The 13133-nt window shown below is 39.6% G+C and overlaps 1 protein-coding gene across 9 annotated transcripts in view; it reads right to left on the minus strand.

The window, feature by feature from the left end:
- Positions 1-3350: 3350 nt before the first annotated feature.
- The window catches only part of LOC129813748 (suppression of tumorigenicity 18 protein-like), a 64234-nt gene continuing 54451 nt past the window's right edge, over positions 3351-13133 (minus strand). For 8 of the 9 annotated variants that reach the window (XM_055866237.1, XM_055866238.1, XM_055866233.1 and 5 more), the window contains 10 exons: positions 12554-12666; positions 11820-11882; positions 11572-11640; positions 11174-11236; positions 10821-10901; positions 8103-8327; positions 7902-7990; positions 7601-7704; positions 7371-7517; positions 3351-5676 (listed from right to left, as the gene is read on the minus strand). In XM_055866237.1, coding sequence (XP_055722212.1) covers positions 5536-5676; positions 7371-7517; positions 7601-7704; positions 7902-7990; positions 8103-8327; positions 10821-10901; positions 11174-11236; positions 11572-11640; positions 11820-11882; positions 12554-12666 — 1095 coding nt within the window. In that variant the 3' untranslated portion in view covers positions 3351-5535. The remainder of the gene's footprint in view (positions 5677-7370; positions 7518-7600; positions 7705-7901; positions 7991-8102; positions 8328-10820; positions 10902-11173; positions 11237-11571; positions 11641-11819; positions 11883-12553; positions 12667-13133) is intronic. The other variant, XM_055866234.1, reaches the window with a different exon arrangement.

Here is a 13133-nt window from a genome sequence, read left to right on the forward strand (position 1 = left end):
TTCACAGAGGGCGTCAGCCTCAACTACAAATACCTCCAGCGCTGTAGAGGCGGTTGGGCATGAAGAAGCTACAGATAGACATCCTGACTACTGAGGGGAACTTTGACCTCTCCTGCAGCTCTGGTTCTGACTCAGACTCCTGCTCTGAGAGGCCCTCCTGTATCTACATCTCTGACTTCCCCCGGAACATCTTCTAGAACTAAAACACTTTCTAGGACACATTCTAGAACTTCTAGCCATTATATATCTTCTAGGTCCTCCAGATCTAGTGACAGACACTGTAACAAACAACAGAAATGACCGCTGCAGCCTGACAGGTTGAAGATCCTGTGCGGTAGTCTGGATAGTCCCTACACCATTGGATAGTCCACCTGGTAGCTCCAGGCAACCAGCTAGTCCTAGCCCACCAGCCACACTGAAGCCAAGGCCATGTCTCCAGCTACCAGGAGGTGATAAGGGTGACGGCAGACACCATAGCTCCACGCACATCTCCTGCACTTCCTCCTGCTACTCCCGAAACGCCTCCCCCATCTCCTTGAGGTAGAAGACTCATTCTGCTTCTCCGCTGCCTCTGGAATACCAGTACTGCCTTCGTCTGCTTGCTATTGGTCATTACAAAACAGGCAAGATGGAGGACAAAGTGGACTCTGTGGCTGTTTCCATGGCTGCTTCTACTGTCACATCTTTACCTGACTGCAAACACGGCATCAACGGCTCCAACTCCACTGTCCACTCCAAGACTCCAACTTCAGACCGCGTAGACCATTCAAACACTGATGACAGTGAGAAAGATTACTATGGTGAGAGAGCTGTTTGAGGTGGTGCCGGGGAAAGGTGAGCCTCTCGTCCTGCACCGCTGGCAGCAACGACACCTGGAGGGCAATGTGCAACAGAAGGTCTGTACAAGTTACCAGGCCCATAAAGGAGGACTCTGGTCAAACATATAGGGAGTTAGTGTGCCATTTTGGACGTACACCTTGTCATGATTTGTGGGGTTTGGTGGTAATCTAATGTAAAGTAATGTATTCTAATCTAAGGCCCTCCTTAAACGCTGAAGGATTGCCGTGTTGATGATCTCCATCATCAGGATGCTGCTGCCAGTGAGACTGAAGGGCAGAGACACCCCCGCCTCCGGCAAGATGGGGAAAATCATAGGCAAGAACCACTATGTTGGACGAGGGCAGCAAAACACAGAGTTGTGTTTCAGGCTGAGTGACAAGACAAGACCAGGGGAGGAGAGCGAGGAGACTCAGGCCATGAGCCCTGCAGACACAGACCCAGCCAAACCCAAGGACAGGTCCCCTGACAATAGGCCTGTGGAGAAGACTCCCACCACCACCAGCAACACTAGCACTATTCCCCAGCCAGCCGAGTCCCACGGTACCAAACCCACCCAGACCAGCTCCTCTCTGGACCATTCCCCCCTCCACATGCCCCTGACCCCGGTGACCCCGACCTGGAAGAGACACCAGCAGGAGATGCATGTAAGGAGGACGTTTCTGGAGGTCCAATCATACCACGCCGCCCTCGCCTCAGCAACCAGCCAGCCAACCTCGAAGCCCATCCAGGAGGCAGCCCCCGCCCCTCTGAAACACCCCCTTCCACTGAGGTGGAGGGATATGTTGGCGGTGGAAGGATATGTGTCATATATGGACCCTGAGGCGACACATATGGACCTTCCAGGGGCCCTCCAGGGAGCGACCACCTCTTCGGCCCACCCTCACAGCCAGCCTCTGGTCTCCTTGACCGACACCGTCTCAGGAATCCACACTGCTTCCACCACCAAATGGCTGGTGCAGGGATGGAGGCGTGTCACTCGAAGGCTATTTGTATAGATCAACATGGAGTATTTGTTTTGCTGCCAAAGTATTCAGGACTGATACATTTTCTTTAACAAAATAAACGGTTTTGCATGGTTTGACTTGTTCTCTTCATTTATGCATTTTTTGTCCATTCTCCTTATTCATCAAAGGTATAACAATTACATTTACATTTTGGTCATTTAACAGATGCTCTTATCCAGAGTGACATACAGTAGTGAGTGGATTGATCTAAATACTTTTTTAATACTGGTCCCCCGTGGGAATGGAACCCACAACACTGGCATTACAAGCACCATGTTCTACCAACTGAGGTACATGGGACCATAATGTAGAGGTAACTACCAAAATAAAGGAAACAACATAAAATGTCTTAACAGGGCATTGGGACACCACAGCTTAAATGTACCTTGGCATAGATTCTACAGGTGTCTGGAACTCTATTGGAGGGATACAACAGCGTTCTTCCACAGAAACATTTGTGGCGAAAAAAGCTGTCAGGTGCCGCTCCAGAATCTCCCATAAGTGTTCAATGGGTTGAGATCTGGTGACAGAAATGGTCTTGGCAATAGATTTTCGTGCTCATCAAACCATTCAGTGACCAGTCGTGCACTTTGCATGAATGCATTGTCGTCCTATGGGGGCATAGTCATGGTAGCCAAAATAATGGCCTGCCCAGCACTTTCATACATGACCCTAAGCATGATGGGATGTTAATTGCTTAATTAACCCAGGAACCACACCTGTGTGAAAGCACCTGCCTTCAATATACTTTGTATCCCTCATTTACTTGTGTTTCCATTATTTTGGCAGTAACCTATAGCTGGCCTATACTTGGTTATGAGGTGTGCTGAAGTGTAAACCGCTAAGTTGCTAACTGTATCTGAATGTCATGTAAGCTTAGCTAGCAAGAAACCTCAACATAAGGTGACAAGTTCAAATGGGTTGATTCTTACTGCTCTTTGCTTTTGTACTCTTTGAGAACTATCACTGTTGTAGTCTTGCTGCTTGGCAAGGCCTGCTGCTCACTCTAGTCTTAACTTCATTGTGAATAAACATAACACACTGTATTATAAACAAACTATTCTATGAGGATTGTCAATTGATTGAATTTCAATTAATATACTCCGTTGTCCGCAACAAAATGGTCAACAATGCGCAAAGAATAGGCCTATTTAACTATTACACAGATGGCCTACTTTCTCGTCTGAGATGTCTTGTCTTATTGATACCCGCCACCAGGTGGCAGACTTGTCATACTCTGGTATCAATCTCATGAAGCTACAATGAGAGTATGGAGATGAAAAGGAGGCACCAATATGGAAATTCTGGGTTAACCAATATTGAGCCGTCCAATATTTTCTTCTCCATTTCTAGTAGATAATTACTGCCCGAGGAGCAGTTGTTAAATCGCATTCAAATGTATTTTGAGAGATTATATAATAGTGTTAAGTAGACTTCAATTAAAAAGAAGATTATTTGTGCTGCAAGGCATTGCCAACATACTACTTTACATCTGAGAATCACACAACCATTTAAAAAGTTTTATTTCTACCATACACAAACTGTACAGCACAGCGCATATCTGCTTATGAAATAGTAAAAGTAATAGGAACCTTCGATTTACAAACTACTTGAACTGAAAAAACAACATTAATGAAAATGTCCAATACAGTTTCATCATACTAATATCATTCCACAAAAATCCAGTTCACATTACAAAACATCAAATACTAAACAGAGAAAAATAAATATTCTTCACGAAACTTCCTGAGCAAATAATGTGTGGTATGTGAATTAAATATTACGAATGATCAATTAACACAATTATTAAGTTAAACAAACTGTCAATGATTACATTTTTAAAGATTACAATTCTTTAGAATGAGTTGAGTATTTGGATAAAATAAAGTATTTTCCTCAACAAGTGTCCTAAATTTGGCTTTGTTTTGCAGATATGCACTTCCAATTCCTCCTCAGGACATGTGTAGCAGGCCAAGTCAAACTCAATTTATTGTAACTTGATAAGACTATCAACCCATGCAAACGTCAAAATAATAACATTTTCCTGTGACATCAAGAGCAATGCTTACAAACAAAGAAAGCGTACTCTTTTTCTGGAACCCCAGGGCAATAGAACTAATCTGAAATACAAAAGAAAAAAGTGCAACTGATTCACAACTCAATTTAAAAAGAAATAATAAACAATTGAAAATAAACAGTTAAGAACTAACAATATCATTGTTTGTTTGTCTCTTTTTGCTTCATAATAGTGATGAACTGAACATTTCTATTGACAGTTGTCCATTATTGACAATATGGTCTTGATTTACCAAGGTGCAAACGCTTATTGAATCTGGCCCTGAAGAACCTGCAGTAATATTTACGCCACCAAGTGCTTTTGGGGGATATTTTGAAATTGATGTGACATACAGAAACTGAAATGACACTGACCACCATTAAGTATATATTAGCTAAAATTGTATGTCAGAATAGCTTAAACCAGAGTAAATGTTTGTATGATGGTGTTACGTTTCTTCGAGCAACTTCTGCTTTCCCACGCCGAAGAGAAGTAAAAAGTAGAAAAGCACTAACACTTCCTAACCTGTGAAACTTCAAGACCTGACTTTGAGATTACAGCTACAGTACCGAGACGATGCTTAAAGATTTGAAATGGCATATAAACATTAAGAACATTTTCTCCTTTGAAAAGTGTACTGTACAATAAATTAGACACCAGCCACATAATACTGTCCTACCACAAAACAGAGTACTGTATATTTTATGTATTCATTTACATGTAGGCACATATATGCACACACAGCATGTGCACAGAAGGCAGTTTAATATCTATATCATTTAAGAAAAAAGTCAAAGTGGATTCTTCAATTTTCTTAGTGCTGTCAGTTGCTCTATTCTTAGTGCTGTCAGTTGCTCTATTCGAGCGACACACTCAAGTTGAATCTGACATTCAGTTCATTGAATGAAATAAAATAATGTTGCATTTTGCGAACAGCTGAAAGCAATTCCCCTAATTGCAGTCAACTTAACATATTGTTGAATTAAGAGATGTACACTAACATTGCATTTTAGATCTTACCATACATTCAGTGTTGAATATTAAATAGAAAGCAAAAGCAACAATTAAAAAACATGTTGATTCTGGATTATTCTGGTGGAGTTCTCCACCTTCATGGGAGATACAAATGATTTTATTATGACATGACCTGATATATAAATAAACCACCACTAGATGACGAAAGAGAGCTATGGTTGAAACTGGAACGTGCTTCAATGTCATTTACAATGTGCAGAATTAGTCAACAGATTTCAAATATTTAGCATTTTACAATGATAGAAATAAATACAAATGTGTGGAAATAAATACATTGATGAATAAGGATTATAAATAATAATAATATAAAAAAGACAACAAATAAATACAGATTTAAATCAAGCAAACCATTCAAAATAATTAAGTGCAAGGGGGGTAGAAATCTCACCAGAAGAAACATGTCAAGTGAATACAGAAGCGTTAAAAAACATTACAAATTATTTTTGGCTGGTAATTGTCTCAGTGCAATGTATTCAACGGTGAAATGTCGACACATTTCCCAAAGCCTTGTCTTATACATGCAACTAAGCCATCACTGCACACAGCCATCCAGTGCCATTATCCCAACTCAAAGATACCTCCTCTTGATGGCTCGACAGCTTAAACGTGGATTCCCTTCATAGCCTGTTTGATATTATCCAAGAGAGCCTTACACTCGGGAGAGTAGTCATGCTCAGAACTGTTGTACATATCTGTTAATGTGTTCACATAGGCTTCGAAATTATGCTCACTGATGGGCCCCTGAAACACAAACATTTTCAAATATTAGTTCACAAACTGAAACTTATAGTGACAATAATAATTTTATGTCACTATAGATACACAACCCGATCTAGAATTATTGGCACCCTTGATAAAGATGAGCAAAAAATACTGTATAAAATAATACAGTACTGAGCCATATTCTATGCTCAAAAACATTCAAAAATGATATTATTTTAGGCTTACATAATTGCTCAGATAAAGAGATGTTGTTAAAAATGTCATTTGTTTTTCTCAAAAAGATAGGTGTCAACATTACTGGCACCCCTGTTATCAATACCTCACCTTGCGGGTAGAATGGCACTATCTTTCCAGATCCTTGATATCATTTGTCTGCGTTTATGCACTGCCCTCTTCAATTCAAACCACAGGTTTTCAATGGGTTTCAAGTCCGGAGACTGAGATAGTGAGATGCGTGGCCAAAAAGCTCTATTTTCAAGCCATCTGACCATAGCACTGGTTCCAATCCAAGTGCCAATGCCGTTTAGCAAACTCAAGGCATTTAAATTGTAGGATGACATGAAAATAGAGCTCTTTGGCCCAGCACACCAGTGGTGGGTTTGGCGTCGAAATAGATATACATAAGCAGAAAATACCCCCAAACATATTGTAAAGCAGAAAATACCCCCAAACATATTGTAAAATATGGTGGTGAATCTTTGATGTTATGGGGCTTTCCACTGGTCCTGGGGCCCTTGTTAAGGTCAACGGCATAATCAACTTTACCCAGTTCCAGGGCTGTGTCCGAACACCTATACTTACGTCCTAAATAGTAGGCATTTTGGTTATGCGAAAATAAGCAGTTTTATAGTATGTGACATTTTGATGTTGTATGCTTTAAATGCCAGGTTGTCTTACTCATTTGGGCTTTTCATCTAGAATTCACTGCACACTATTGAGGAAGAGAATCGTCTTTTCACAGCTGATAATCAGAATAGGGGACACACTTTACAAAAATGAAGGAATGGTAGGGAACAAGGGAGAATGGGCATTAGATGACGTCTTATCAATATGAATGAGTATTATGTTGATATTTGTTGCTTACAGTATACCTTTTTACTAGGGAGTACGTTCTAAATAGTATGTAGTATGATTAGTACACAGTATGTCGTTTATGTAACTAGTAGGCAAGCCAGATTTCAGATACAGCCCAGGAAATTTTAGCCAAAAACCGGGTTGCCTCTGCCAGGAGGCTGAATCTTGGCTGCAAGTGGATCTTCCAGCAAGACAATAACTACAAGCACACATCAAAATCCACAAAGAAATTGTTACTTGACCACAAAATCAACATTTTAAAATGGCCACCTCAGTGTCCGGACTTGAACCCCATTAAAAACCTGTGGTTTGAATTTGAGGGCAGTCCATAAGAGCAGACGAATGATATCAAGGATCTGGAAAGATGTGAAGGAATGGTCTAAGCTCTCTCCCCATGTGTTCTCATATCTCATAAAACATTTTAGAAAAAAGCTCAGTGCCATTATCCTCGCACGGTGAGGCATTAAAAGGTACTGAAAACAGGAGTGCCAATAATTTGACCCCTATCTTTCTGAGAAAATAAATGATTACTTGTTAAACAAAATAATTGTATTAGCATACAATATAGCTCAGTATTTGTATTTATTTGATAAAAGCTACATGTGCAAGTGAGGAGGTTCGTATGAGGCCCACTTTACCATTTGAGGCAGTTGGATGTCTGTGAGACGGTTGATAAGAGCCTGGCTGAGGTGAGCTAACTCCTTCAGAAGGCTGTCGTTGTGCTGTTCAATCATCTTGTTCTCCTCCTCAATTGTCTTCAGGTTACATTCCATCGATGAAATCTGCTTTCAGGGGAGAGGGAAACTTGTCAACCTGAACCGGGCATGAATCCTTTAAAAAACATATCATCACAGTTGTGGATATTTACTTGTGTCTGCAGTTGCATCATGTCAGCTTCTATTTTCAGGTTGGATTCGTTCAGTTCTTTGATTTCATGATCCAAGTGTTGCACGTCATCGTTGTTGTCGACTCCTGTTTGAAAATAGGAAATACTCGCATGAAAATCAAGCTAAACCTGCTGCTTCAGTGATTCAACTAGCAGGGGGACTAAACATTCTCTGATGGTACTGAGATGAACATTTCCATAACATACATTATCCTGCCAAAGCATACATGTACAGTCCACCAGCACAAACAACATGTTTGTCAATCATATTATAATGGCTTACCACTGCTGGCTTGAAGTTTAATAGTCATCATCTCCTCTCCTGTCAACTTCTTCTTAATACTCTGAGCATTAAGCGGGCATCCAGACAAACTATTTACAAAGAAAATGAAAAATAATGAGAAACTTCACTTACAAACTTAAAAATAAACTTGTTTCATTAGTATTGTATGGGACACAATGAATGGAGTGAATGCTGGCTAACCTTCTATGGGTGACAAACACATTATTGGCGTGTCCAAGGCCATTGCAACCGGGCAGGGGACAGTGGGGCAGTTCCTGTTTGCAGGCCTTATTCCAGGGGAAGGGGAGGCCATTGATGGATGACTCTTTATGCCTCTTGGCTGCAAGGGGGCAGCTCCCTGCACTGCGGTGAGATGTGTACTTCCCTGATGTGTGGCCCTGGCCATCACAACCCATCACTGGACACCTAGCAGGGAACAAACAAGGGGTTCGTTAAGGAGGGTGATACATTTCTATCTGAACATTTTATAATGTATCGTATAGAACAGATGTGCTTATGTCAGGTCTATTCATTCTATTTCAGCAACATTCAGAACGTTTAACATTACTGAATACACCCCAGGAGTCAAGTTAATTACTACCTGGTGTCCTCCCCTTGTACTGCTACTGTAGTGGAGGGAGTCATGTTGTAACACAGACTGTTGACAATGTTCAGAGTGCCCCTGTGAGAGATGCCTATTCTCATTCAGATGAGGCACAGGAGAAAGATTGTCACCAGTAAGCTGTTTTTTCCTCAGAATAGTTTTGCAGTTCAAACCATTTGATATGACAGAGGTAGTAAATACCGTATGATCTGAGATATGTCAATATATCGCTGTTCACAGTTTCGGTGCAATGGAAATGTAAGTAGATCAAAATGCTATCGAACTGAGTTGAGACGACTTTACTTAACCTCTTAAACCACACATAATAAATGCATATATACTGAAACAAATCCTTTTCACAGTTCATAAACATCCCTCAATAACTAGACCGGAAGATTTGTCAAACCATTATGTTGATTAATCCAGTAAAATGCTGATTAAAAATGTAGTCAACAAAACTGACAACAGGCTCAAATAATCGTAGCAACCAAGTTGTTAATCCACAAAAACTTTGGAATAATTAACACATTCAGATTGATATAACCTACATAAACAAAACATACGCACAAGTCTTGTTGAATATTATTAAGAGTTATAAAGGTAATTACATTTCCCAGCTCTGTTTTCTCCAAGTCAGTAATGGAGTGACATGAATTACACATAATTGTCATGTTTCCCGAGGGTTTCCGACCCCTTCCCTTATTGGTAAAGGTGAAAGGCATGCTGAGATGGTACATAGAACTAGTGTACAAACAGAACAGAGTGCTACTGTAACAAAGATTGTTGCACTCTGTTGTTCAGTAGAGTACCAGGATCACTTAGAGGACAGAACAACCCCAAGCACATTACATTCATCCATACACTACAGGTATATGTAGACTCCTAGGGGGAAAATGCTATCTAGAACCTAAAAGGGTTCTTTGGCTGTCCCCATAGGAGAACCCTTTGAAGAACCCTTTTTGGTTCCAGGAAGAACCCCTTTGGTTCCAAGAAGAACCCTTTTGAGTTCCATGTAGAACCCATTCCACAGATGGAACCCAAAATTACACCTGGAACCACAAAGGTTTATCCTTTGGGGACAGCCGAAGAACCCTTTTGGAACCCTTTTTTCTAAGAGTGTAAGGCATCGGGACAATGGAATCATGCCATATGGCCTACAATTTACAATAATCGAATAACCTTACAGATGCACTACATGTAGGTTCTCTCACCCACCCTCTTGTGCATGAGATATATTCCAGTCTAACTCCTAACGTTTTGGCCCTGCATTAGTATCTCAAAAGAAGGGTAAATCTGTCCAGATGTAGAAGTAAACAAGGTCTCATACATCTGAGCTTGGATTTAAGCAGTAATCAAGTACATACTTTTCCCACAATAATACTTTTTACCAGTGGTGGAAAAAGTACCCAAATGTCATTCTTGAGTAAAAGTATAGATACCTTAATAGAAAGTTACTCAAGTAAAAGTGAAAGTCAGACAGTAAAATACTACTTGAGTAAAAGTCTAAAAGTATTTGGTTTTAAATATACTAAAGTATCAAAAGTAAAAGTATAAATAATTTTAAATTCCTTATATTAAGCAAAGCAGACGGAACCATTTTCTTGTTTTTAAGATGTATGGACAGCCAGGGGCACACTTCAACATTATTTACAAAATATGCATGTGTTTATTGAGTCCGCCAGTCCAGAGGCAGTAGCGATAACCACGTGTTCTCTTGACAAGTGCTTGAATTTGACAATTTTCCTGTCTTGCTAAACATTCAAAATGTAACGGGTACTTTTGGTTGTCGGAGAAAATGTATAGAGTAAAAAGTACATTATTTTCTTTAGTCAGGTAAAAGTTAAAGTAGTCAAAAATATAAATAGTAAAGTACAGATACCCCAAAAAACTACTTAGGTAGTACTTTAAGTATTTTTACTTAAGTACTTTACACACTGCTTTTTACAGAGACAACTGCATCTAGAACAATTAAGCTTTGATCACATCCCGTAGTATGGGGGACCTTAAATAAACAATACAAGAACACAATGCACACAAGAGCATGATAAGCCAGATGTTCTATTAAGACAACGAAAAATACTACAACGTTTGAAACATGTATTTAATACGTTGTTAATCCTTGAAAGATAGCTTTAGTAAATTATGGACAGGAAAACCATTTCCTTTTTGTCTTTCTGGTATAATGACCTCTTTACAACATGATACAAGTACTTTCATTCACGTAAGCATGCATGCCAGCACTAGAATAGTTAACAAGAAAAGTACAAAACTAAAACAACAAATATGAAACAGAAATGAGAAGAAAAATATCTTACTTTATTTCTTGGTCGTCTTTTTCATCTCTGTTTGGTGTAAGCTTCAAGCCTCCCTTTCTGGCACGTGGACATCCTGACAAACTACAAATGTTTAGAGACGATACGGTTTAACAATAATGAACACTACTTTAGGGCTAAAATAAAGCTAACTCTTTCATCAGTGATAAGATGATGTTCTCACATAGCCTATCATTGGAAACTACATTAAGCAACAACAAGAATCAATCAGTTAAATCGCAGTTTATTAATTGTCTAAAATGTATAAACTAATAAAAAATAAATACCTAGACAATGAGAATCAAACACATCCCTATTCATCTACTCAGTAATTTGTGCGATCCAGTCTAGACTACCTTCTGTGTGAAGAATAATTCCCTGTCACATGTCCAGATCCATCACAACTAGGTGTTGGGCACCTGCAGGCGGAGAGACCGGCAGAACAGGCGAAACTCAGTGCCACGTTGTCTGGGACAATGATATCATATTTAAATGCATGAATTTAAAAAAATAAACGTATGAGGTCAGTAGATACCCAGTACATTGCATAATGTAAATGTATGCAGCCTGATCACATGAATTGGAGAAAAGTCCATATTCAATATAGTCAATGTATGACTAAAGCGGCATGAGACCAGGTGGAATGTATAATGTAAACCAATAAAACAGCACAAAGTTGAATCAGTGAACCCAAACAGGTGAATGATATGTCTATAAATAGTGGTAAGATGATGACTGACAGGACAACACGTACTTTAGTTCCTGAGAGTTGGCTGCCATCAGTGATTTGAGAGTCTTGTCAGCCAGGGGACACCCAGATACACTACAGACAAAGGATCCACACCAGAGTTATTACAATGCTATTTGAATGTAAAAAATAAAAAAACTTTTCCCTTTCATTTTCAGCAGCATATAATACTGATCAATATGAAACAGTCAACATAGTTCCTCTGAACCAGGCCGTACAGTATTTACTAGCTGGTGTTAACAGTGTCTAATTACCTTCGATGTGATGCATAATTTCCTGTAACATGGCCACTACCGTCACAGCCAGGGGTAGGACAGCTGCAGAGAACACAACACTTAGTTAGACCATACTCTACAATACATGGACTTCTGATACAGTGTATTAACCTTTTTAACATGACGTTGAATTGCATTAGTGGAAGCAGAAGTTAGTACAGCAGGAAATTTAGTAATTTCGATGTTTATTTTCAATGTTTATTTGGTGTGGCAGAAGTTGTTCGTAAATCCCTTGGCAGATCTAATTGTTTTCTGTAAACTACTCAATTATACCTTACCATAGAGTGGATACTAATTCCATAGAACATGCAGTCTAACTACAAAGTCAAGAGTTTTAAGCTCATTTTGAGGACATACAGACATGTAAAAACTCACTTTTAACAAGATACATTCTTCACATGAACCTGCAGACATACCAGTCACAACAACATGTAATATATAATAGGTAACAATATAAGAGCTAATAACAGGAAAGATTGTGTCCAGCGCATTTCACTGAGCGTGTATTCATTCACCCCAATTATAATGCCCTATTTAAACAGGTCTGGTTGGGAATTACACTTTTGTTATTAATACTGACCATCTGTCAGCTGACATTTTTAGAGGGACATGCACATGATACACAGATGACTGAGCAAAGAAGCAGCAAGATGTCAACTTCTCCCTTCACTGGACCTCCAGAACGAGCAGACCCAACGTTAAACATGATATACCTCATCAGCTCTTTCTTAGAGTCTCTTAAGAGCATATCGGTCTTGGGGCTGAACATGCTTGCGTCTCCAGAGTAGCTCTGGTCCTCCAGAGAAGCGTCATCAAAATCTTCCTGCTGAGAGACATAGGTACATTCGAAATGGGCCCTTCTCACTATATAGTGAGCTACTTTTTAACAGAGCCCTATGGGCCCTGTTTAAAAGTAGTGCATTACATAGGGAATAGGGTGCCATTTCTGATGCAGTCTTAATAATAGTGTCCTTAAAAATCTCTTTAACCACCTGACTTCTTGTGTCAGTCTTAAGTCTTGAACATGATCTAACAGTGAATTATCAATGAAAACACCCCACTTAAAAAAAGTCTTAAAACACAAGCCTAGGAGTGGGGGGGGTAAGTCAGTGATTACGCTTAAGAATACTTACAGAAACCATACATCCATTTAAAGTCAGATAATCCACACGGACGGTATTTATATGGATATGTAATGTAAAACATTTGGATTTACTTTCTCAAAGATTCTGTGTTCAGCACCAGATGTTGTCGTCAGTGAATTATTTACAGGACAAATGTCAACAACAACCA

The sequence above is a fragment of the Salvelinus fontinalis genome, chromosome 17 (genome assembly GCF_029448725.1).
Source record: "Salvelinus fontinalis isolate EN_2023a chromosome 17, ASM2944872v1, whole genome shotgun sequence".
In the NCBI taxonomy this organism is placed as follows: Eukaryota; Metazoa; Chordata; class Actinopteri; order Salmoniformes; family Salmonidae; genus Salvelinus; species Salvelinus fontinalis.